This window comes from Macaca mulatta, chromosome 1, assembly GCF_049350105.2.
Source record: "Macaca mulatta isolate MMU2019108-1 chromosome 1, T2T-MMU8v2.0, whole genome shotgun sequence".
Classification (NCBI taxonomy): domain Eukaryota; kingdom Metazoa; phylum Chordata; class Mammalia; order Primates; family Cercopithecidae; genus Macaca; species Macaca mulatta.
The window spans coordinates 225784437-225809956 of record NC_133406.1 but is presented as its reverse complement, the minus strand read 5'-3'; the positions used below and the strand labels follow the sequence as shown (position 1 = coordinate 225809956).

Here is a 25520-nt window from a genome sequence, read left to right as displayed (position 1 = left end):
ACAGGAGGGCACTGACTAGGCCTGGTAGAGGGAATTCTGTCCCTGAGATGGCGGCTGCAGAAGTGCATGGTTTCTCCATTCTGTGGACTATTTTCTGTGCAAGCTGCACCTCTCACAACCCTCGACTTACGGTTTCCCACTTGTGTGGCGTTGACAGCTCTGTCATATTTTCAAGAGTCACAGTTCCCCGCTCCCCGGGAAGTCGGGAGGGGCTGGTAGCACCTCCTTTATCCCCTCCCGCTACACACTCGGCTGACGAGCGGCTCGTTCCGCTCTCCGTGCCCCAAATCTTCGACATGCTCTCCTGCTTGCGTGACACTCATGAGTGAGCCCCACCTGGATGTATTTTGAGAGACTTCCAGCTCTGGCACATTGATGGTGATTGGGAAAGATAAGGGAAAAAGAGACGCCATTTCTCCTGTGCACCTAGGCGGAGCAAAGTGTCCGTTGAGATGTACCAGTCGCAGGTGGCAAAGCTGGAGGATGATATCTACAAAGAGGCCGAAGAAAAGGCCCTGCTGAAGGAAGCCCTGGAACGCATGGAGCACCAGCTGTGCCAGGAGAAGAGGATCAACAGGGCCATCCGGCAGCAGAAGGTGAGGCGCTGCTGCCCAGGGCAGAACCTCCCTGGCTGCCCTGCAGCTCTCATTAGCAATGGCCAAGGGAAGTCCCTGGAGGATCCAGGTAGTGCAGAACACATGGATGGATGGAAAGGGAGGCAACTGGATAGCTTTTGCATCAGACAGACCTAGGTTTAGACCAGAGCTCTGCCGCTTACTATGTGACCTTAGATAGGTTTCTTAACCTCTCTGAGACTCATGGTGCTCATCTGTATTTTTCGAATGGTGGCTGTTATTCATATTTATATTAATCTGCCAGGCGCTAGGGATATATAAGCTCTCAGAGAGTGGAGATTTGGATTCACTATTCTGAGTGCCCGGCACGCAGTAGACACCCAGTAAATATTTGGTGAATGGATGGGTGGAAGGACAGACAGGTTGATTGATAGACAGATGGATGAATAGATGGACTGAGGAGTATACAGGTGGATGGGCAGGTGGATGTCGTCGAAGAACATATTCCTTAGTGTGGAACAGACAGAGAGCTGACTTCAGGCGGATTCCATCACCGAAGGCTGCCAGGGCTGTGCAGTCCAGGGAGGGCACTCAGCCTGCCTAGCGCGTGCAGGGAGGGCCTGCCAAAGCCCCGATACTGCCAGTGACTGCAAAGGAGAGCTGGAGCTTGCCCACCAAAGAGATGAAAGGGTGGGCATTCCCGGCTGAAGGAGCCACGGAGGAAAGGCGTGAGGATGAGATTTGCTTCCTGGCGCAGAGTTGGAAATAGCACTGGGTTGAGAAACCAAGATTCCAGTCTCGGGCTGGTGACCCAGGGAAAATGGGTCCCCTCCCACCACACACACACCCTGGTATCTCATCTGTAACACAGTACAGGAGTCAGCCGGTCCTGGGCTCAAATCCCTGCACTTATTAACTATGCAACCTTGGGCAGGTCTCTTCCCCTCTCTGAGCCTTGCTTTCCTCATTAGTAAATGGGAGCTTCCAGCCCCTGCCTCGCAGGCGGATGGTGAGGATGAAAGAATGCAGGCAGCCCTCGCTATCTGCTGTCCACTTTTGCTGTCATCAGACCTCGGGAGCCAAGTGCTTTCGGACGGTGAGGGTGCTTGTCCCGTCTCTGAAGCACCTGCCCAGGGCCTGGCACCAGCCGGTGGACACTGCCTTCCCTATGCTGCCCATGACCCGTGCTGCCCATAACCCGTGCACCTGATCTCCTGGGTGAGTCCTGCCTCAGACCCGGTAGGGTCTACACACTGGAAAGTTTCCCCAAACCAAGTCACGTATGAGCAGCACCCAGGTGGCTTCTGAAGCTCCCTGAAAGCTGCCAGAGAGGCTTTCCTGTCTGCTCTGCAGTTTACATATTCATCATCCACTCCTGCAGTCCACAAGGCACTGGAACAGCAACTTCTAAATAGAGCCGGACTCTCCCTTTCCTTCACTCTTGCCTAAGGCGGATCAGATCCCAAGGCTGGGGTTAGGCAAGTAAGGGAAAGAGCCACAGCCACCGTCTCTTCATGACCGTCTCCAGGCCAGGGACTGGGCTCATCTGAGCTTTGCAGGCGTGATAGGGCTTCTAATAGCCTCTAATAGCCATGCCTGGTACGATGATCCCTATTTTACAGATGAGGAAACTGCGCCTCAGAGAGTTAAGAGACGCCCAAGTGCACACAGTGGCTGGTAAGGAGGGCTGGGACCTGACCCCAGATCCCTCTGACCCCAGTTCTCCTGCTCTCTGTGGGGTTGGCCCTGAGTCCCCTCCTTGTAACTGTCAGCTTTTATGTGTGCATGCATGCTTGTGTGTGTGTGTACATGTGTGCCATGTGCATGAGGGTTTGTCTATGTGTGACACTGTGTGTGTGTGTGTGTGTGTGTTGCCTGCCTGAGCTCAGAGAGGGTCAAACCCCCGGGGAAGGGTGTGCCCTCCACCAACCAGGTGACCTCCTTGCAGAGTCCTGGCCTTCATCCCACAAACCTTGCAGACCACAGGTTCCCTGGCTTGCAGCCCCAAAAATGAAGTCAACGTCCTGCTCTGGACGCGGCCTTTCCAGCACTCACCACTCTGAATTAAACATCACAGGCCCCCCTCTGCATATGTCATGGGGCCGCCTCGGGCAGAGGACGGTTTCCTTTCACGCTGTGCCATGCCAGGGAGATCTGGGCAGCAACAGAGGCCTGAGATGTCCTTTGATGTGCCCACTGGAGAGCTCGCTCCTTCCCGAGGCAGCGTCCCCCAGGGCTTGGCAGGCCAGGCCCACAGCAGAGACACCAAACCACAGAATGGGACAGCAGAGAGCCCTAAAAAGCCCATTGTCATGCACTGGCTGAAAATGAAAGAAAACCTGCAGATTTACATAATCAGTCCACATGCATTATTCATGGCCTCCCTATGCACACACAATGCGGGCTGGCCAGCCGTCCACGGAGCGGGAGGAGGAAGGTCCGAGGCGGCCAAGCCAAACCTGTGTCAGGTCCCCAGCTGGAGCTGGGAACTTTCAAATTTGTGGAATTCACAACGTAGGGAAAGATTTGATAAGAAGTAGAGCCACGATCACAGCAAGGCTGATGGTGTTATTTACGGAGCACTTGCTGTCAGGCGCACCCCACAGGGCACGGCCCACCCTTACCTCATGTCAGCCTGCAAGGAGGGCTGCTGGGCATCTGCCCACTGAGGGGAAACTGAGAAGGTCGGAGGGCGGTGTCACCCGGCTACTCAGCTACAGAAACGGGACCTCAGTGACCTCCGATCCCGACCCTCCTAGCCCCTCCACTCATCCACCTCATTCCTTTCCAGGGTGCACCCCATCTACTCCGTCACTATTTCTCTCGGGGTTCATCCCCAGGCTCAGTTTGCATTTAAGGTTTGTGACTAACATGTTATCAGAAACTCCTGTTTGTTAAGGGAAGAAAAAAGGGGGGAAAAAATCTCTTTTTTTCTTGCTGTTCAAGAGTTTGACAACATCACAGAAAACAGTTTTTTTTCAGTGTTGCAAGATTCAAAAGGGAACCTGTATACATCTGTCTGGGCAGCAGCTGCTTCCTAGGGGTATATTTGCATTAAATGGAAGTTAAAGGAAAGTAGAATTCCTTTAAGTTTCACACCTAATATTTTCACAAGGGGTCGATTTTTTTCCAAGTCTCCTGTATACAATCTCAGCGCCCCTTCATAAAGATGGAACAGTCGAGGCTCTGGGAAACGAAATTAGTCACCTTGCGTTTCAGAACTACCCGCCCCCGACACACAGACAACCACTGTAGTTTTAATACCTGAACATCTCTTCACTGAGCAGAACTTCCCAGAGTCAAAAGTCATCCTTCCAGCCGGGCAGGGCAGCTCACGTCTGTAATACCAGAACTTTGGGAGGCTGAGGCAGGAGGATGACTTGAGACCAGCCTAACATAGCAAGACACCACCTCTAAAAATAAAAATAAACAAATTAGCCAGGTGTGGCACCACACACCCGTAGTCTCAGCTACTTGGGAGGCTAAGGCAGGAGGATCACTTGAGCCGAGTAGTTTGGGGCTGCAGTAAGCTATGCTCACACCACTGCCCTCCAGCCTGGGCAACAGAGCAAGACCTCATCTCTTTTAAAACAGAAAAAAGGCATAGTTCTATACTAATACCTCTGGCAAATCAGACCTGACATAAAATGCTGGGAAAAACCTCAGTGCTGGTCATTCACAGAGAACCTCGTGGTCATCGGCCTCCTAACTCTGGGATGCTCTGGGTCCACAGCTCCCCTGCAGTGACAGTGTGACAGTGACAATGGCCCAGGCTGTGCCCCATCTAGTTCACTTCCCACATTGCTAAATAAGGCGGCAGAGTTTCTCTGAGATGAGAGGCAGACTTTGGAGTCCAACAGATAGGGCAGAGGGTTCAAGTCCACCGCTGTCCCTGAATGAGCCTCAGTAGGTAACTTTACCTCTGTCTCAGGTTTCTCAACAGCGGCAATAACGGTAACAACAGGACCTGCTTCGTGGGGTGGTTAAATGGTGTGATGCCGGCAGAGCCTGTCACAGAGCAAGCTCGGTTACTCGGTTACTGTGGGGAAGAGAAAAGGCCACTCGGGGGCGGGGGCAATGCCTGCATCGCTTTCAATAAGCTTCCTGCCCGCTGGCGAGTCCTGCAGACCCCGAGACTTTTTCCTGGGTCCTCCTAGAGCCAGCAGTGCCTTTGTAAAGCTGTCTTTTCTATTTAGTGAATACAACTAGGGCCACAGCCAAGAAACAGCTGATATTTTCGTGAATGGGTTAAGACTGGGATTTTCAATAGGAACATTTTAAACACACAGAAGTTGCCCTTGGAGAAGGATGCAAGCCTGTTCCTCGGCCTTTATTAGGACTTGAATGTGAGAACCACTGAAATGTACTAGCTGCTTCTGGCTGGGGAGCCGCCCAGCTCCCCTTCCGGGCTCCAGCCAATCAAATCCTCCCCAAGGGGCTTGGCTACAGCTTTGCGGAGTGGTCTCAGCTGGGCTGGAGCCCCTAACCTTCCCTCTGCATTATGAGCTCAAGTCCCTCTTCTTTAAGATGAAAATAAAAATGTGCTTAACCCACAGGAGTCAATCCCGTGAAGGAACGCATATAAAAACCCTTAGCTAACAGGACCTCTCAATCATGCTCTTTTCTCTTTTTCTTTTTCTTCTTTTCTTTCTTTTTGTTTTTTGTTTTTGTTTTTTCTTTTTGTTTGTTTGCTTGCTTGAGACAGAGTCTCGCTCTGTTGCCCAGGCTGGAGTGCAGTGGCACAATCTTGGCTCACTGCAACCTCTGCCTCCCAGGCTCAAATGATCCTCCCACCTCAGTCTCCCCAGTAGCTGGGACTACAAGGCACTCGCCACCAGGCCCGGCTAATTTTTGTATTTTTTCAGTAGAGGGTCATTTTTGTATTTTTTAGTAGAGAGTTTTACTGTGTCACCCAGGCGGGTCTGGAGCTCCTGGGCTCAAGTGATCTGCCCACCTTGGCCTCCCAAAGTGCTGGGATTATAGGCATGAGCCACCACACTCGGCCATCATATCAGTATTGTTTTCTACATCATCGTATCAGTACTATTTTATTTAACTATTTCCCAAGATTTTCATTGGCCCAGGTATTTTCAAGATCCGGGTTTCCTCAGCACCACTATGTGTTTTTGATCAAAAAGTAGAAATTGGTAGATGTGTGGGATGAGAATAGAATGGGGGTTTGGGGTTGGTAACCTCGGGCCCTCGCCAGGATGGAAAAGTAAAATGTGGCTAGAGTGGTGCAGTGTGTGGATAGACAATGGCTCAAGAAAAAGATACCAGGCCGGGTGCAGTGGCTCATGCCTGTAATCCTAACACTTTGGGAGGCCGAGGCAGAAGGATAGCTAGAGGCCAGGAGTTTGAGACCAGCCTGGGCAACATAGCACGACTCCCATCTCTACAAAAAATAAAAAATTAGCTGGGCATGGTGACTCACACCTGTAATCCCAGCACTTTGGGAGCCTGATATAGGAGGATGGCTTGAGCCCAGGAGATGGTGACCAGCCTGGGCAATATGGCAAAACCCCATCTCTACTAAAAATGAAAAAACTTAGCTGGGTGTGGTGGTGCATGCCTGTAGTCCCAGCTACTTGGGAGGCTGAGGTGGGAGGATCGCTTGAGCCTGGGAGGTCGAGGCTGCAGTGAGCCGTGGTCATGCCACTGCACTCTAGCCTGTGTGACAGAGTGAGACCCTGTCTCAAATAAAAAAGAAAAAGACTCCCCTGCAGTGATCCCCTATCTTCTGCCCACCTATCTGAGTGAGTCCCAGCATCTTCTAGAAACCTCAGATGCCTGTCCCAGACTGGAACAGGTAAGGATACACTAAGGTTAGCGCTCTCTTGCTAACCTGAAACTTTTCACTCAGGAAAGTGTAGAGGAGCACGAACCGAAAAACGCAAAAGAACCGACACCTTGCAACTGTGCCTTCAAAGAGAAAGAGAAGCAGGTATGGGAGGTGTTCTGATGTTGCAGACACAGTAGAGTCAGTCTCAACATGGGGTAAGAGCTCTTGGCGTGCAAACGCCTGCACGCGCTGCCCAAGGAGCACCGCACACCTCCCTCCCTACCTTCCATCCCCAGCCCCTGCCCCACCTCCTTCCCTCCCTTCCCTCCCCAGCCCCTGCCCCACCTCCCTCCCTCCCTTCTCTTCCCTCCCTAGCCCCTGCCCCACCTCCCTCCCTCCCTCCCTCCCTTCCTTCCCTTCCCTCCCCAGCCCCTGCCCCACCTCCCTCCTTCCCTTCCCTCCCCTCCTTCCCTTCCCTCCCCAGCCCCTGCCCCACCTCCCTCCCTCCCTCCCTCCCTTCCTTCCCTTCCCTCCCCAGCCCCTGCCTCATTTGAATGGATGACCTAAGAGACAAGCAAGCATCAAGCCCAGTCCGTTAAGGTGAGAGAAGGCAGAAGGGATATTCCAGCGCAGCTTTAGCTCATGGAGCAGCCTTCCTAGGCTACTAAGTGACTTGGGGACTTGGAGACAAGGTCCTAAGAGAAGAAGGGAGGAGTGAGGAGCCCCAGGGACCCCTGTCCTAAGAGTGAAATGAGGGGGGTGAAAGAAGGTGGGAGTGGTTACAAAACAGAGCGGGAATGAGGATGAAAGTGCCTCGCATAAGCACTTCCACCGCTGCGAGGGGGAGCCCTGTTCGACTCCCACCTTCCTGGCAGCCAATGAGAAATGGGAAATCAACTTGGTCACAGTTCACAGTGTCCATGAGATACAATGGATGGACGCTCGCAAGTGCTCTTAGAACAAAGACCTTGCTGGACTTTCCCCCTGGAGGGGACGGTGTGCGACGTAAAGAGCAGCATCTTGAAGAACAGCCTTCGTGGGGTGACGTGGGCTGAGCCACGGCTGAGAACAGCCCTTGAGACAGATGGATGTCATCACATCCCACTGAATCCAGTCAAGTTCAGTAAAAGCAGATCTAGCAGATCTGTACGGGGCAGGGCTCTGCTCTCCAGTGCTCAGGTGTCCACTGAGCGGACTTTGTGTGGGTAAAGAATCCTGCTGGCACACCTGTAATCCCAGAATGTTGACAGGCCAAGGCAGGCGGATGACTTGAGCCCAGGAGTTCGAGATCAGCCTGGGCAACATTGGGAAACCCTGGCTCTACAAAAGCACAAAAAATTAGGCATGGTGGCGTACACCTGTAGTCCCAGTTACTCGGGAGGCTGAGGTGGGACAATCTCTTGAGCCCAGATTTCAAGACTGCGATGAGCCACTTGAGCATACCGCTGAACCCTAGCCTGGGCAACAGAGCAAGAACCTGTCTCAAAAACAAAAACAAAAACAAACAAAACCTGCTGGAAAAGAAGAAATTAGGAGGGAAGAGAGGTTTAAAACCATTGCCTGGCAATATCTGAAATGATGACTCTCTGCTGAATTTGTTCCTCTCACTAACTTTGTGATAAATATTGAGTGGCTGCAGGCTGCAGGCCTTCTAGAGGTCAACTGTCAGCTAAATACAGGCCACGAGTCTTCACAGCCTGTTGCTGTGGGAGAACAGTGGAGACTTATGAGCACCTATGTCCCTATCCTAAAAGACAGCCTGACTCGCTGTCCCCGTGGGTCTGGGGAATGCCAAATGGGGTTGCCAGATTTAAAGGAAAAAAATAAAACAAGATACCCAGTTATATTTGAATTTCAGATTAATAACAAATAGTGATTTAGTGTTAAGTATGTTCCAAATATTGCATGGGACATACTTAAAGTGTTTGTTTTCATTCTGAAATTCACATGTAACTGGGTATCCTGTATTTTATCTGGCAACCCACAGCTGTCCACTGAGCGCCAGCTAGATGCCAAGCAGGGCGGCCCTGAGGCAGACGTCACAAAATGGCAGCCCAAGGCTATGCCTCTTTTGGCCCATGGAATTTTTTTTTTGTTTTGGGGGTTTGTTAAAGTATCATTTCAAAATAAGGCACTTTTGGCCAGGCATGGTGGCTCACGCCTCTAATCCCAGCACTTCAGGAGGACAAGGCGGGCCGATCACTTGAGGTCAGGAGTTCCAGACCAGCCTGGCCAGCGTGGTGAAACCTCATCTCTACTAAAAATACAAAAATTAGCCGGGTGTGGTGGTAGGCACCTGTAATCCCAGCTACTCGGGAGGCTGAGGCTGGAGAATCACTTGAACCTGGGAAGCAAAGGTTGCAGTGAGCTGAGATCTCGCCACTGCCCTCCAGCCTGGGCAACAGAGCAAGACTCTGTCTCAAAAAAAAACAAAAACAAAAACAAAAAAAAACCAAAAAAATGGCACTTTAACAGAATACTCCAGATTTCTGACTTCTTTGGGAAACTTGGATCTGCTGGTGACACTAGGCCCACAGTCCCACACGCCACCAGCTTCCAGCCCCTTAGAAAGGACCCCGGCCCCTGGGTTTGCTGCCATGTCCATCTCGCCGCCGCCTTTGACTTCCTGGCCCCTATGGGCATGAGGTTGGTGACCCCCGGGGAAAGTCAGGGATCTCTGAGGGGGCCCAGCTCCCTCCCTCCCTGAGGGGTCCCTAGTATCTGGGGCTGCTCTTTCTTCAGGGAACTGTCCCTGAGGTGCCACATCTTGGGGACCCCAGGATCAGCAACTGTAAATCAAACCCCAGGGAAATAGCAAGCTTCAGATTCTGGGTGACGATGGCATTCAACAGGCCCCCCTGAAGGGAGTTCAACCATCATGGGCCCTACCATCCCTGAGCCATTGGGATGCCAAGGTGTGAACCACCGGGCATCTGCAGCCCTTCCACCTGCTCTGGAGGCGCTGCCTCCAGCTAAAACAGACGTGTCCTCTGCAAAGAGCAGCGTCCTTCACAGGCCCTGGGTTGAGCAGCCTCCACCTCTGCTGAAATCTAGAACAGAGACCCCCAAGAGACTCAGCAAGATGGGGCACCGCGGTTCCCAAAAGCTGTGCCCCCTTCTTGTTGAGAAAATGGATTTTTCTCAATTTTCATGTGCTATTCATCTGGAATGCTGTCCCTGGGAAGGCCCAGCATTCCAAATGGGTAGCATCTAAGAGTGGAGAAAAATCCATTTTTCTTTGATGCAAAAGGCAAAGAGGAATCTAAGCTAAATTCTGTTCCTATTATTTCTGTATTAAAGAGACGAGTATTTGTAAAGATGGTGAAGAACAGGATGCAGAACTCAAATTCCCAGGTGAGCAGAAAGAGCATCCTCTAGAATTCTGTTTTTTGTTTTGTTTTGTTTTGTTTCAGACGGAGTCTCACTCTGTTGTCCAGGCTGGAGTGCAGTGGCTAGATCTCAGCTCACTGCAACCTCTGCCTCCCAGGATCAAACAATTCTCCTGCCCCAGCCTCCCAAGTAGCTTGGACTACAGGTGCGTGCTGCCACACCTGGCTAATTTTTTTTATATTTTTAGTAGAGACAGGGTTTCACCGTGTTAGCCAGGATAGTCTCGATCTTCTGACCTCGTGATCCGCCTGCCTCAGCCTCCTGAAGTGCTGGGATTACAGGAGTGAGCCACCGCACCCGGCTGAATACTCTTTTTTAATCAAGTCTATAAAATCTTAAACACGTTGAATCATTGCCATTCACAAATCAGCCCTGGAACTGGAATTGATCCAATCCACACTCCTGCTTTGCAGAAAGTAGAGGCAAGCTCTCAGGAAGCTTGAAAGCAAAATACATTTCGGTTGAATAAGAAAGACTTATTTAACAAGTTTGATAAAAGGCCACAGTTATTCTGAGACAACAAAATTATCATTGGAAAAACTGAAGATATTCTATGCAAGGGATATTTTTGGAAAATAGAAGCCTCTTCTTAACTGACACCATTGTCCTAAGACTACTAGAAGGTGGCTGCTGCTCTGGTTAGGAGGGCAGATCATGACGTCAGGAGATTGAGACCATCCTGGTTAATAAAGTGAAACCCCGTCTCTACTAAAAATACAAACAATTAGCCGGGCGTGGAAGCGGTGCCTATAGTCCCAGCTACTCTGGCGCGAACCTTGCAGTGGAGGCGGAGCTTGCAGTGAGCCGAGGTCGCACCACTGCACTCCAGCCTGGGGGACAGAGCAACACTCCGTCTCAAAAACAATAAAGAAAGAAAGAATTCTCAGGGGGCAAGGGCTGATAACTTTGTGCCTGGTGTTTGGAGGACAAAAGCCTCTGGACGAAACTGAGCATATTTCACAGGGACCCCTTCACCCCCCGTCCAAGCTCCAGGAGACGCCTCCTCGAGGACTGGATGTTGTTTGTTTGTTTGTTTGTTTGTTTGTTTGTTTTGAGACGGAGTCTCGCTGTGTTGCCCAGGCTGGAGTGCAGTGGCGCCATCTCGGCTCACTGCAAGCTCCGCCTCCCGGGTTCACACCATTCTCCTGCCTCACCCTCCCAAGTAGCTGGGACTACAGGCGCCCGCCATCGGGCCCGTTTCACCGTGGTCTGGATCTCCTGACCTCGTGATCCGCCCACCTCGGCCTCCGAAAATGCTGGGATTACAGGCGTGAGCCATCGTGCCTGGCCAAGGCCAAGGACCAGATATTTAAACCCATTCCTGAGGTTGTGTGGGAGTGGCCAGGGGGATTCCTAGAGCTGAGGCTTGCAGTTCCCTGAAGCAGCCACCCCAGGATGGCCTGAGGTCATTCACACCTGGGTGTCGCTATTTAAATGACTGACTTCTACCCCTGCCTTTTCATTCTAAGGGTGAGGCACGTGGTTCCAAATATCTCAAACGGAATCTGTGCATTTCGCATTCCCCATTCCTAGGGCAGCCGTCCTGGCTGCCTTCTGCTGCCCCATCCCTTGTCACTTCATGAAGAGAACCAAAGCCCCTTCCCTGGTGCTTCCCATCCCATGCTCCTGGCAGCCCTGGGGTTGGGGACCGGGGACCTGGGACTCTTTAAATAACTCCCCGGCTCCAACTCTGATAGCCAACTCCACACCGGCTCAGGGCACTGGCATTTGGAAACCATCCACAGTAGGCAATTTTATTGAAAATCAAATGAAAAGGAATATAAAGTAAGGGTTGTTTAAGGGGGAAGGCTTTTGAGTTTGCTGTCTGTTTTCTTTTTCCCTGGGCATTCAGACAAATATTTACTTTGTGGGCTGGTATGGGACTGACTTACCCTTTCTTGCCCTGAAACGATCTTGAATGCAGAGTCTCTTTTTTTTTTTTTTTTTTTTTTGAGACGGAGTCTCGCTCTGTCGCCCAGGCTGGAGTGCAGTGGCCTGATCTCAGCTCACTGCAAGCTCCGCCTCCCGGGTTCACGCCATTCTCCTGCCTCAGCCTCCCGAGTAGCTGGGACCACAGGCGCCCGCCACCTCGCCCGGCTAGTTTTTTGTATTTTTTAGTAGAGACGGGACAGTTTAGTAGACACTGTGTTAGCCAGGATGGTCTCGATCTCCTGACCTTGTGATCCACCCGTCTCGGCCTCCCAAAGTGCTGGGATTACAGGCTTGAGCCACCGCGCCCGGCCCCCAGAGAGTCTCAAAACACGTTTGAGGCTCCCATCAGCCACTGCCATGGGCTCAGGAGGTGATTTTTAAATCCATCTTAAGGTGGAAAGAGCTTAAGCGATAGTCCTAACAGTCCCTTCCATTGAAATCCTCCCAGAATCTCCTCTCTGCCCTCTGAGGAAGGCAGGATGGATATTCATCCCTATTTGGCAGATGAGGAAACTGAGGATCACGTAGCGAGTGGCAGAGCTGAAACGCGACTGGCCACCCAGCCCTCTTGCCCCAGGTGTATGTGCAGCCTGAAGGCTGGTGGCAAAGCTATGCAGGAGACAGGGTCGGCAAGGGAAATCCTGTTGGCAAGAAACTTGCAAGCCACAGTAGTGTCTACAGTGTGTCCAGAATTGTTTGAGAGAGAGATCTTGGGTTGCAGTTAACAACCTACTCAGAAAGGGGGCAGAGCGGAGGGCTTTTATAAAGATACAGAAATGAATGCCTCATAAAAGCTATGGGAGAGAACTAGGATAGCCCAGGCATCGTCTCTCTCATGCATGCACGCACTCGGGCACACACACGTCTCTGTCATTTCTCTCCCCCTCTCCATACCTCTGCTAATTTCTTCTCTCTCCAGTCGTGTGACAGGAAGGGACAACCTTACAGTCCCTCAGTTCAAAGGGCCAGCCCAGGGAGTGAGTGGCATCTCACAGTCCATTACCCCGACTCCTAGGAGTGGGCATCGGAAAAGCCCGGCTGTGCCAAGTGTCCAACAAATACAGCCTGGGAGTGGGGTCATGCATGTGGCCACCAGGATGCCCCCTCCTTTGAGCTGGGAAGTGCTCAAGAGATTAAACAGACCCCCTTAAATAGACTTCATTTCCTCCTTCTAAGCCAAGCTTGTCCACCCTGCGGCCCAGGACAGCTTTGAATGCAGCCCAATAGTAATCCGTAAACATTCTTAAAACATTAGGGGATAATTTTTTTTTTTGCTTTAGCTCATCAGCTATTGGTAGTGTTAGTGTATTTTACCTGTGGCCCAACACAATTCTTCTTCCATTGTGGCCCAGGGAAGCCAAAAGATTGGACACCCGGTTCTAAGCCATCAGAGACTTTAGACACATTCAATTCAGTAACAGCTTTTCAGGAGAAACACCATCACAATGAATGTGCTTACCATAATAACCTCCTGGTTTCAAACTAAAAAACATGTAAATGGACCAGGCTTGGTGGCTCACGCCTGTAATCCCAGCACTTTGGGAGGCCAAGGAGGGCAGATCACTTGAGCCCAGGAATTCGAGAGCAGCTTGAGCAACATGGCAAAACCTCGTCTCTACAAAAAATAAAATAAAATAATTAGTTGGGTATAGTAGTGCACACCCATAGTCCCAGCTTACTCGGGAGGCTGAGTTTGGAGGATCACCTGAGCCTGAGGAGGTCGAGGCTGCAGTGAGCCAGGATTGCTCCACAGCACTCCAGCCTGGGCAACATAGTGAGACCCCATATCAAGAAAAAAGAAAAGAAAATAGAGAAAGGGAAAGCAATATCTTTATACCTGGAAGGGTGCACCCCAAAACCTTACTAAGGCTAAGGCTCATCTTTGAGTAATGTGATGATAATAAATTGTTTTATCTCTTTTTTGCTCATATCTATGTGTGTACGTGTATGTGTATGTGTGTGTGTGTGTGTGTGTGTATATATATATATATTTTACAACAAACATTTTATTTTGTGTACAAAAAAATAACAAAACCAGCCAGGTGTGGTGGCTCATGCCTGTAATCCTAGCAGTTTGGGAGGCTGAGGCAGGCAGATCACTTGAGGTCAGGAGTTTGAGACCAGCCTGACCAACATGGTGAAATCCCGTGTCTACTAAAAATACAAAAATTAGCCGGGCATGGTGGCATGTGCCTGTAGTCCCAGCTGCTTGGGAAACTGAGGCAGGAGAATCACTTGAATCCGGGAGGTGGAGGTTGCAGTGAGCGGAGATCATGCCACTGCACTCAAGCCTGGGCCACAGAACAAGACTCTATCTCAAAAAAAAATAATAATATAATAATAAGTAAATAAGTACAATACAATAAAATACATGGAAAGTGTCTAGTCCTCCTCGTGTTAAAAATAGTTAAATAAAGCCAGGCGTGGTAGCTCAAGCCTGTAATCCCAGCACTTTGGGAGGCCGAGGTGGGCGGATCAGGAGGTCAGGAGATCGAGACCATCCTGGCTAACACGGTGAAACCCTGTCTCTACTAAAAAAAAAAAAATACAAAAAAATTAGCTGGGCGTTGTGGCGGTGCCTATAGTCCCAGCTACTCGGGAGGCTGAGGCAGGAGAATGGCATGAACCCAGGAGGCAGAGCTTGCTGTGAGCCGAGATCACACCACTGCACTCCAGCCTGGGCGACAAAGCGAGATTCCATCTCAAAAAATAAAGTAATTAATTAAATTAAATAAAAAATAACAAAACCACTTGAGTGGAACAATTGGAGTCTTGCTGCAATGGAGTTTGTGTGTTTTTTCTCTTGCTTGTTAAAGGTCGGAACCAGAAACGCCTCCCTAAAGATGGACCAAGAAAGAGAGATGCTGAGAAAAGAGACCTCCAGCAAGTCCAGCCAGAGCCTTTTGCATTCTAAGCCCAGTGGAAAGTACTAGAGAAACTTCGTCCCACCAGGCCTCGTGTGATCCTGTGTGAGTTCATGTGACTCTTCTGTGTCATCTGTGTCAAAATACTGAGTTGCTTTTGTAGGACTTTAAAGATTGTTACCCTAGTGTTTCGCTTTCTAGACTGGTATTTTGAACAGTGTTATATTTTGGAGTGTGTGGGGAGAAGCGTTCTTTTTAAAAAATACCTATGAATGTACACGAACTCAGGTATATGAAGAATAGAAGTGTGTGACCCAGATGTCCAGGCCTGGTAGATATAATTATGTGGTTCCACATTGGGTCATGATGTTCCCAAATATCAAACCTCCTAAGAGTTCCAACAGACTCACACTGGAGAAAACCTAAGACTTGTACTGGAGCCTCAGGGCAAAATTGTAGCCTTGGAACTACCAGGGCCTCGGGATAGTGAAGTCAAATCTCAGTTATGATCTGGCAGGATGGCTCACGCCTGTAATCTCAGCACTTTGGGAGGCCGAGGCAGGCAGATTACAAAGTCAGGAGTTTCAGAGCAGCCTGGCAAACATAGTGAATCCCTGTCTCTACTAAAAATATAAGAATTAGCTGGGTGTGGTGGCACAGGCCTGTAGTCCCAGCTACTCGGGAGGCTGAGGCGGGAGAATCACTTGAACCCGGGAGGCGGAGGTTGCAGTGAGCCGAGACCATGCCATTGCACTCCAGCCTGGGTAACAGAGTGAGACTCTATCTAAAAAAAAAAAAAAAATTGGCCAGACTTGTAATCCCAGCTACTGGGGAGGCTGAGACAGGAGAATCACTTCAACCTGGGAGGTGGTGGTTGCAGTCAGCCAACATCACACAACTGCACTCTAACCTGAGTGACAGAGCAAGACTCCATCTCAAAAAAAAAAAAAAAAAAAAAATCTCAGTTTATTACAATACATTTAGAACACCAATCAGTTTTATTGCTTCTGTAATCATGACTGTAATCATAGCACTCTACAGTTTTCAAAACACATCTCATTGAATCCTCCCCCAGGCCCTGGGAGGTAAATAGTATTACATTCTCCATTTGACAGATGAGGAAGCCGAGGCCCTGAGAACTTACATGCCTGCCTAAAATCACACAGCTGGTCAACTCAAGATTTGGGTCTTGAACCCAGGTTTCTAATTCCATCTCATACTGTCCATTCTGATACACCAGATGGCCTAGTTGTTACAGTCCCAGGCCACAAGGACAGACCAAGTTCCTAGTCACCAAAGAGCACACACGGCCTAGGTACGCACACTCCTGTTCCACTGTGTTTGGAGAGACCCCCATTTTCCTTGCTGTACTCTCTGCTCCTTCCAAGTTCTGCCTTCTCTCCATCCATCCATCCCCTCACTGCCATTCTTGTGTGGCCACACAGCCAAAAAAAAAAAAAAAAAAAAAGGAAGAGCCAGAAGTCATGAATATTTTTTTTTTTTTTTTTTTTTTTGAGATGGAGTTTTGCTCTTGTCGCCCAGGGTGGAGTGCAATGGCACTGCAACCATTGCCTCCCAGGTTCAAGTGATTTTTTTTTTTTTTTTTTTTTTTTTTTTTGAGACAGAGTCTCCCTCTGTAGCCCAGGCTGGAGTGCAATGGCGCCATCTCGGCTCACTGCAAGCTCCGCCTCCTGGGTTCAGGCCATTCTCCTGCCTCAGCCTCCTAAGTAGCTGGAACTACAGGCGCCCGCCACCACGCCTGGCTAATTTTTTGTATTTTTAGTAGAGACGGGGTTTCACTGTGGTCTCGATCTCCTGACCTCGTGATCCGCCCACCTCGGCCTCCCAAAGTGCTGGGATTACAAGCGTGAGCCACCGCGCCCGGCCCAGGTTCAAGTGATTCTCCAGCCTCAGCCTCCTGAGCAGCTGGGATTACAGGCATCCACCACCACATCCAGTTCATTTTTTGTATTTTTAGTAGAGATGGGGTTTCACCATGTTGGCCAGTCTGGTCTTGAACTCCTGACCTCAGGTGATCCACTCGCCTCAGCCTCCCAAAGTGATAGGATTACAGGCGTGAGCTACTGCGCCCAGACTGCTTTTTTTTTATTTTTAAAAAGGCACAATAAAAATGTCTTTTAATATTTTAAAACCAAATGTATTCTTTAAACCCATTAAACCTGGGGGAAGTAGGACAAACTCTTTGTGTGATATTCCATAGGAGGCACGTCTTACACATGGTTAGGATCTAAAGCCAGTGAGAGGCCGGGCATGGTGGCTCACACCCATAATCCTAACACTTTGAGAGGCTCAAGTTTTGAGGAGTTGCTTGAGGAGTTCCAGATCAGCCTGGACAATATAGTGAGACCCTGTCTCTGCAAGAAACTTAAAAATTAGCTGGTGTGGTAGTGTGTGCCAGTAGTCACAGCTATTTGGGAGGCTGTGCTGGGAGGATCACTTGAGCCCAGTGATCCCACTGCATTCCAGCCTGGGCAACAGAGCAAGACCTTGTCTCAAAAATAAATAAATAAACTCAGTAAGAAATGGGAGTGTAACATGACTTTACAAATATTCTAGAAAATCTCAGAAATGTTCAAAAACCTAATACATTAAAGAACCTGGTATTAGACTGTATCATATCCCCAAATATAGAGCTGAGAGTCTTGATGCAGTTCCAGGGCTAGAGCAGCCATTTCCCCACTTGTGTTCAGGGAAACAAAGCCAGTCGTCAGAAAAAGAGGCTGGAATAGATATGCAATAAGGAGAGACAAAAAAACCCACAGAACCTCAAGAGGCAGTGCAGCAGATACTGCAGCTACTCAGCAGATACTAAGTCTACCTAGTCATTGCTCAGACATCACTTTCCTCTACCATATAGGCTCAAAGCTAATCGCCATGATTTTCCTGCCTCCCTTGCAGCTAGGGCAGGCCATGTTGGACCAATCTGGCTCATGACATATAAGGAAAAGCCCCTGTGGAGGGGTTCCCTTCCAGCTTCTCTAGGAGAAGGCATTCACCCTTGGTACCTTTGTCTTGTCTCCTTTCTCATTCCTGGAGGTCAGAACAGAAGCTGGAGCAGCCACCTTGGGGATCAGCAGACACCAGTAGCAGGGCAAAGGATAGTGGAGTGGAGGGATGAGAAGGCCCAGGTGGGCACCCAGTGGCATCGCTGAGCTCTGAACCATGAATGAACTGCCTACCTCTGTACTTCCTGTTGTATAAGACAAATAAATCCCTATCTATTTAAGCCACTGTAGTCAGATCTATGTATTTGTGCTGTGGAACAAACCACCCAAAACTGAGTGACTTAAAATGACAAATATTTATTATTTCTTTTGATTCCATGGATCAAGTGCACACTTGTCCTGTCTGGACTGTCTTGGCTGGGGCTGGATGATTTAGAATGGCCTCTTTCATACACCTGGCCTTGGCAGGCAAGTTGGGTTAAGGCAGTAGTTCTCAACGAGGAGCAATTTTGCTGCGCAAGAGAACTTTGGCCATGTTTGGACATAATTTTAGTTGTCACAACAAAGGAAGTATAGGTGCCCATCTAGAGGTAGAGGCCAAAGGTGCTGCTAAACATTCTACAATGGATAAAAGAACTCCCCACAACAAAGAATTATTTGATCTAAAATGTCAATAGCACTGAGGTTGAGAAACCTGGTCTAGAGAGGCCTTCCACTGCCACACTTTGTCTCCGCTCAGCAGGCCCACTCATTCTTCAGCCGACTGGACTAGGCTCATTCACATGTGGTGGCCACAGGTTCCCAAGAGCAGCAGGTGAGAACAAGCCCCAATACACAAGCACTTTTCAAGTCTCTACTTGCCTTGTGTTTGTTAATATCCTATCAGATAAAGCCAGAGTCGGTGCGGGAGGAGCTCCAAATTTTTACAATCTACTCACATTGAGTTTTCTGCTATTTGAAGCTGAATGCATTCCCAGCTGACCCAGGAGAAAGTTACCTTGATTCCCAATGACTTTCTATTCCCAGTTCCCTTCCTTGTGAAGGCCAGTTCCAATGCCTGCCCTTGGGTTCCACTAGGACCCTTTGTATCACTCAAGATCCCTTGGTTGTAAACAACAGATACCTCCTGTGGCTAACTTAAACAGAAAGAGAGTTTACTGGAAGGAAATGAGGAGGGTCAGAGAATCAGTGGCTAAGCAAAGCTGAAGAGTCAGGCTTGGATGTCAGGAGCTGGCTTTTCTTCCCTATAGATGCCCCCTTTTTGCTTTAGCTGGTTTGAGTTTCTGTTCATTGCAACCAAATGGGCATTTACTATGACGCTCTGCTACACAGCCCCCACCCACTACTGATTCTGAGAAGCTAGCAGCTGTCTTTCCCCTGGGGGTTGCACCACGGTACAATGACGTACCTGTATACCCAAACCTCCCAGTCTTCTTCTGATCTTTCAAGAAGCTAAGACAAACAACTTCCTTCCGCCCTTGCCAGTGGGAGCCCATGTGGATCCTTGGATTCGTGACTTTGCAGATAAGGTGCCCTTCTCTTGAAACTTGGCAGTGTCACCATCGCCTGCTGTTGTAGAAACCAAAGTCATGAAATGTCTGGAGGGAAAAAATAGCTTCCAGATCTGCATTCCAAAGCGTGCTCCTGGTAAGTGGAGTGGTATCCAATTTTTTAGGGACTTAGGAATGAAAGCAATCCACTAAGGATGTGAGGAGACTTAAACCTGATAATACTAATGCATGCCTCTTTTCCATCCTGAGGCCTCCTAAAGCAGGACGGAGGGCACTGGTGAGGCTATTTCAGTTCATCAGCTTGGCCTCATTTCCATCAGGTGTGCTGCTTGCGTCCGTCTGCTCAGTGTCCCAGGTTATTTTGGGCCAATTCATGACCTTATGTGCCTGCTTTTGTTTTTAAACATTTTTCTTTGCCATCTGTTGTCCAGGGATCCGTTGCAATGCCTCTGTCCAGTTGGGGGAAGCATTAGCAGGTCCTTGTTTTGAGTTTCCTGTCATCTTTAGCACACGGTTTTCCTTTCTAGGACCCAAAAATATTGGAGGCAGAAACTTTATCTTCTGGCTAACTGTGGTCTTATCATCAGAGAGTATGGTGTTACAGTTAAACAACCAGCCTCCATCCATTCAGCCAGCAGACACTGGGGGCCTACTATGGGCCAGGCACTGATGCTACCATGTTAGTTAGACCTCATGGCCTTGACCTTTACTCCTTTTCAAATTCTGATCCACTGCTTTGACTGAAAAGGAAGTGGAATCATTAATTTACTGGGTATGTTGCATGGGAGCACTTACTTTTGACGTCCACATATCTTGTTGGCTATGTATGGGATTACTGCTGGGTGTTCTTTAAAGAGACCCTCTTCCTGGGAGTTTCTCTGTACCTTTCATCAGTTGAAATATAATAGCTAATAATAGTAACTACTTTGTATAGAGTCCTTCCTGGCCATCAGACCCTATGCAAAACGTGGTCCAGACAATAGCCCACTTCATCCCCACCATGTCATCACTCCTGTTATACCTGTGAAAATGATGAGTCCAGAGTAGGTAAGTAACTTGCCCAAGGTCACAGAGCAAGTGTTGAAGCTCAGACTTCATACCCACAACTGCTTAATATAGCACTTTCCTCAGGGAAGTCCAGGAACCAGCTGGTTGTCCACTAATGAATGAAGACAGGAGGACAGACTTTTTCTGTAAAGGGCCAAATAGTAAATCTTTTCTTCTCTAAAGGGCTTTATTGACCATAGGTGTCTCATTACCACCACTCAACTCTACCAGTGCAGTATGATACATAAATGAATGACCATGGCCATGTTTCAATAAAACTTTATTTATAAAAATAGGAAGTGGGCCACGTTTGCCAACCCCTGTGTTAAACTGTCACCCAGAGTAGATTATTAGGATCTGCACAGCTGTTGCCTGCCACATGACAACCTAGAAGCAAGATTATTGTCATCTTCATCATTGAGACCTTTTTGAGCTTTTACTATGTGCCATGCACTGAAGTAAACACTTTCCATAAATTTTCTCATTGAATCCTCTCAAGCACTCCAGGAAGAGATAGGAGTGCTTGAGAGGATCCCATTTTATAGACAATGAAACTGAGGCCAGAAAGGTAATTTGGCCAAGGTCACCCCACTGGGATTTCCAAACCCACCTCCTAACAATTACACCACTTTGAATATGGGGAAAAAGAATGCCATTCAATGTGCTTTTTCCTGTTCTCTCGATCAACACCAAAAGCAATCAACACAGACAGAAGATGCTGTGACCACATGTGGAGGGAGACTTCTTTCCACCACCAAGCAAGCAATGAGCTCTGCAGCAAACACCAGCCGAGGGTCCGCCAATTCAATTCCATTGCTATCTACGTGGAGACAGCATCAGATCCCACAGGCTGGGGGCTCGGTCCCCAAGACTTGCCCACTTCAGACACCAGTCACAAGTCCGGGACTCTGGAACTTCTGACCGACAGGCTTCAAGTTGGGGTTCCCATGACCCCTCTGTGGATTTGATTAATTTGCTAGAGCAGCTCACAGAAGTCAGAGTAACACATTTACTGATTGGTTGTTTATAAAAGATACTATAAAGGATACAGGCCAGGCACAGTGGCTCACGCCTGTAATCCCAACACTTTGGGAGGCTGAGGTGGGTGGATCACCTGAGGTCAGGAGTTCAAGACTAGCCTGGCCAACATGGTGAAACCCCGTCTCTACTAAAAATACAAAAATTACCTGGGCATGGTGGCTGATACATGGGTGCCTGTAATCCCAGCTACTCAGGAGGATAAGGCAGGAGAATCGCTTGAACCTGGGAGGTGGAAGTTGCAGTGGGCTGAGATCGCGTGCCATTGCCCTGCAGCCTGGGCGACAACAGCGAGACTCCATCTCAAAAAAAAATAATAAAAACTAAAGGATGCAGATGAAGGAACGCATAGGGCAAGGTATGGGGCAAGGGGCGGAGCTTCCGCACTCTCCCTGGCACACCACCCTCCAGGAACCTCCACCTGCTCAGCTGTCTGGAAGCTCCTGAACCCGGTCCTCTCAGGCCTGTTATGGAAACCTCATTGGATAAGTATGATTGAAGCATGGACAACTGTGTCAAAATGGGATTGGACAAAAAGAGATCTAAACCCAGCAAGGCCTGTCTGTTCAAACTCTTCTCAGCTTCTCTGTGCAGCATTCCTTCCTCCAGGGTATCCGGCAGGATCCTCTCTGCAATGAGATTAGACCCAGAATCAGATTAGAGTCCTGCTGTGGGCAGGTGAAAGGAGGGTAGAAGAATGTCAGAGAGTGAGATCGTGTTTACTGTAACAAGGGCCATGGGAGTTATAAGCCAGGAACTGTGGACAAAAAACAAAATATGGGCTTGGTGCAGTGGTTCACGCCTGTAACCCCACTACTGAGGGAGGCCGAGGCAGGAGGATTGCCTAAGCCCAGGAGTTTGAGACCAGCGTGGCCAACACAGTGAGACCCAGTCTCTACAAAAAAATGTGAGAAATTAGCCAGGTGGTACATGCCTGTAGTTACAGCTACTCAGGAAGCTGAGGTGGGAGGATTGCTTGCAACTGGGAATTTGAGGCTGCAGTGAGCCATGTTCTTACGACTGCACTCCAGCCTGGGTGACAGAGACCCTATCCCAAAAACAACAATAACAAAAACCGTATATATAAAATATCACAACCACACTGCCTTTTGTAGTCAGAGAGATGCATCTGCACACTAGGGAGCGTTGTCATTGGGTCTAAAAGACCTGCTTCTCCTGGACTGAGTCTCAGAAGACAACGCCTTCATGGTATGTTCCCTTCCTCTAGGCAGGCTGCTTTCATAGGCCCCCCTGAGAATCACCTGCTTTCTGTAGTTAATACCTTAGGTCAACCAGGTGTGGTGCCTCACGCCTGTAATCCCTACACTTTGGGAGGCCGAGGCGGGCAGATTGCTTGAGCCTAGGAGTTTCAGATCAGCCTGGGCAACATGGCGAAACCCCGTCTCTACAAAAAAATACAAAAAATTAACTGGGTGTGGTGGTGCACACCTGTAGTCCCAGCTACTACTAAGGAGGCTGAGGTGGGAGGATCGCTTAAGCCTAGGCGGTTGAGACTGCAGGGAGCAGTGAGTGTGCCACTGCACTCCAGCCTGGGTGACAGAGAGAGACCCCGTCTCCAAAAACAAAACAAATGAACAAAAATACCTTAAGTCCGGTGTCCCTGGGCTAGGCACCATGCTACTTCTTCTGACTGGTTTTGCCTCTCTCTGCACTCGTCCATTATGTGTTGGTTTTACGATGTCCCTGTCCGTTTCCCAGGCTCTGGGGTGTCCTTGCGGTGGCCACATGCAGTGTTTACCTGTACCTTCCATCTATTCCCTCTGCCTGTCTGCTAAGCAGAGAGCTGTGGATGAGGTGATGGCTGAGGACCAGCAGGTCACCCAGCCCCAACCCCTATCTGATGCCACTGATGCTGTCCTCAGGGACGACAGGAGGCAGACACTTGAGAGGCTGGTTTTTGAAGAGTTCCTGTTAACTTTTGTGTTGAGTCACGTGGGTGCACTGAGGTGTCACTTTAGCAGCTTCTCTTTCTTGGCAGTGACCTTGAGACCTAAAACTGGGCCACCGGATGCTCTGGAGGGGACACAGAAAATACCCAATCTGTCCCCAGCCCTCAGGCAGAGCAGGCCTTCATGCATTCATTCAACAACTATTTCTACAGCACTCACCTCGGGCCAGGTACCCTGATGTGGGTGCTGAGGATCCAGAATTGAAACAGACAGACAGGTCTCTTCCCCCAGGAGGTTGTGTTGGAAGTAATAGATATTTTATGAACACTTCGCTATGGAAAATAATCGCTGGGTCCCAACCAGAGCGGGGTTCAGCTGGAAGAGTGGTAGCCCCTCTCCATCAGTCGCCTAGTATGGGATCCAATAAATATCACACTTCAGAATGACGATTCCAGCTCTCACCTCCCTGTCCCCCAGCTTGCCTACAACCAGGAGAATTCCAGGACCAGTACCCAGTGCCCAGCACATTTAATAAGTATGTATGGATTGCCTGGCTGTTGCTGCACACCGTTTTCACAGAGTAGCTGTTGGAAGTATAAAAATCGAAACCAGCTGCCCATATTATTACTATCTTTGGAAGGGGCCCAGGAGAGCACTGTGGAAGCAGCATTGCTGGATTTTAAGGTATCTCCCTCACATGCACACAAACACAAAAACACTTTTGGGGAGTTTAAAACATAGTTAAGGCTAGGGCCTATCAGGGTGTTAAACTTGCACATGGAATTGCCTGTCGCTTAGAAGCAAAAAACACAGCCCGTTGGACACCTGCAGTCACTCGAAGGATCAATCGTCTTGGTTTTCACGTAGATTCATAGTGTCTAAGGTAACCACAAAAAGAGAGCTGGAGGGCTGGGCGTGGTGGCTTACGCCTGTAATCCCAGCACTTTGGGAGGCCAAGGCGGGTGGATCACAAGGTCAGGAGTTCGAGACCATCCTGGCTGACGCGGTGAAACCCCATCTCAACTAAAATTACAAAAAAATTAGCTGGGCGTGGTGCCAGGCGCCTGTAGTCCCAGCTACTTAGGAGGCTGAGGCAGGAGAATGGCGTGAACCAGGAAGTGGAGGTTGCAGTGAGCCGAGATCACGCCACTGCACTCCAGTCTGGGTGACAGAGCAAGACTCTTATCTCAAAAAAAAAAAGAGAGAGAGCTGGATAGATAAGTTAGTTTCTAATAACCTGCAAATGGGTCTACCTGCAGCTGTTGACCCATCGTCACTGGCTTTTTGTCCTGCCTCTTTGCCCCCCTCAGTGGTCCCATAAATGCCTGACATCAGCGCCTCTCCCCATTACACCTTTTGCATAGCTTCCAAATCTTGCAAGAGATGAGAAAGCCTCTGAGGTCAACCAGGCTGTGAACCCGTGCTGCTGTCACTCCAATTGCCCCAAATGAATATTGCTGCTGCCCCTGAACTTTGATCTCTGTGCATCTTTCTCCATCCATCAAGGGTTTCCTGATGACTGCGGAGTGTTTGTAATGATTAATTCGTAAGCTGGTATTTGTGAAGTGCTAAGGGAGCCCTGCATTTTGTGAGCCAACTTCATCTCTGCCATCTCCCAAATCCCTTCCTGTTTTCCCAGCATCTCAGGCTGGAGGGACCACACAGTTCTGTCAGGCTCCAGAATGTCCCCAGTGCCATCTCCCGATCACTCAAGAGCTCTTCCCAACTCCTTCTCTCCTTCTTGTTTCTCCCCCCACCCCTTTTTCAAAGTGCTGTTGTTTTTCTTACTATCACTTCACCCCTCCCCAAAAGACAGTTATACAAGGAGATGTGGGAGGAAGAGAAGAAACATAAGTAATGATGACTAAGTCAGCCTGGCTCCCTTGCCACTGGAATATTGTCAGAATTGGCCGGCTCGCCCTTGCCTCTGTAAAAAGCCTTTGCCAAGGGTGTGATTTTTCCTGAAGATCATTCTTTCCACATGACTGAATGCTGTAGTGTGTCATCAGTCCAGATCATTTCTTTCTGCCAGAATCTATGCTTGGGGCACAAAATTCAGGGTCACTCAAAAGTGATTTCCCCTAATCAAGAGGCAAGTGATATTTCCTGGAAGTTTCACTGCCAATCAGGGCTCATCGGTTTTCTCTGCTTTTCCTTCCATCACTGCTTCTTTGATTCCTGAAAAAAGTGCTTTTCTTGAAACCCAATGACCAATGACCAATGAAGAAAAAAACCTCGAGTAAAAGACAGCCCCTAGCGTCCATCTCTGGCCCAGGCCCAAGGCCTCTGAAATGGGGCCACAGTACTGGGCAGCTTGAGGTCTCACCCTGGGGTCACAGGCTCAGAGCTCTGCAAACTCCAAAAACCTGTGAGAAAAATCAACCCAAGAGGTGTTAAAACGACTCACCCGTCCGGGCAGCATTTCCTGAGCTCTGCCTGAGTTTAACAGTTGCAAGGCTCCGGTGTTCAGCAGCCCTCCTGCAAGATGCTATAGGTAACGAGCAG

At 49.3% G+C, this 25520-nt stretch overlaps 1 protein-coding gene and 1 long non-coding RNA gene across 11 annotated transcripts in view; one reads left to right on the top strand and one right to left on the bottom strand.

The window, feature by feature from the left end:
• Positions 1-17790, top strand: part of FHAD1 (forkhead associated phosphopeptide binding domain 1) — a 157873-nt gene extending 140083 nt beyond the window's left edge. For 7 of the 10 annotated variants that reach the window (XM_077973381.1, XM_077973371.1, XM_077973365.1 and 4 more), the window contains 2 exons: positions 431-596; positions 2198-3678. In XM_077973381.1, coding sequence (XP_077829507.1) covers positions 431-596; positions 2198-2458 — 427 coding nt within the window. In that variant the 3' untranslated portion in view covers positions 2459-3678. Of the gene's footprint in view, positions 1-430; positions 597-2197; positions 3679-6438; positions 6520-9657; positions 9712-14495; positions 16123-16433 lie in introns of those variants that run through there. The other 3 variants (XR_013407498.1, XM_015117411.3, XR_013407492.1) reach the window with 2 other exon arrangements.
• Positions 17791-20331: 2541 nt separating this feature from the next.
• LOC106993811 (uncharacterized) lies at positions 20332-24484 on the bottom strand. The gene is made up of 3 exons (XR_001440183.3): positions 23235-24484; positions 22711-23139; positions 20332-21734 (listed from the first exon to the last, which is right to left on the bottom strand). It is a non-coding gene; the product is annotated as an uncharacterized LOC106993811 (long non-coding RNA).
• Positions 24485-25520: the final 1036 nt, after the last annotated feature.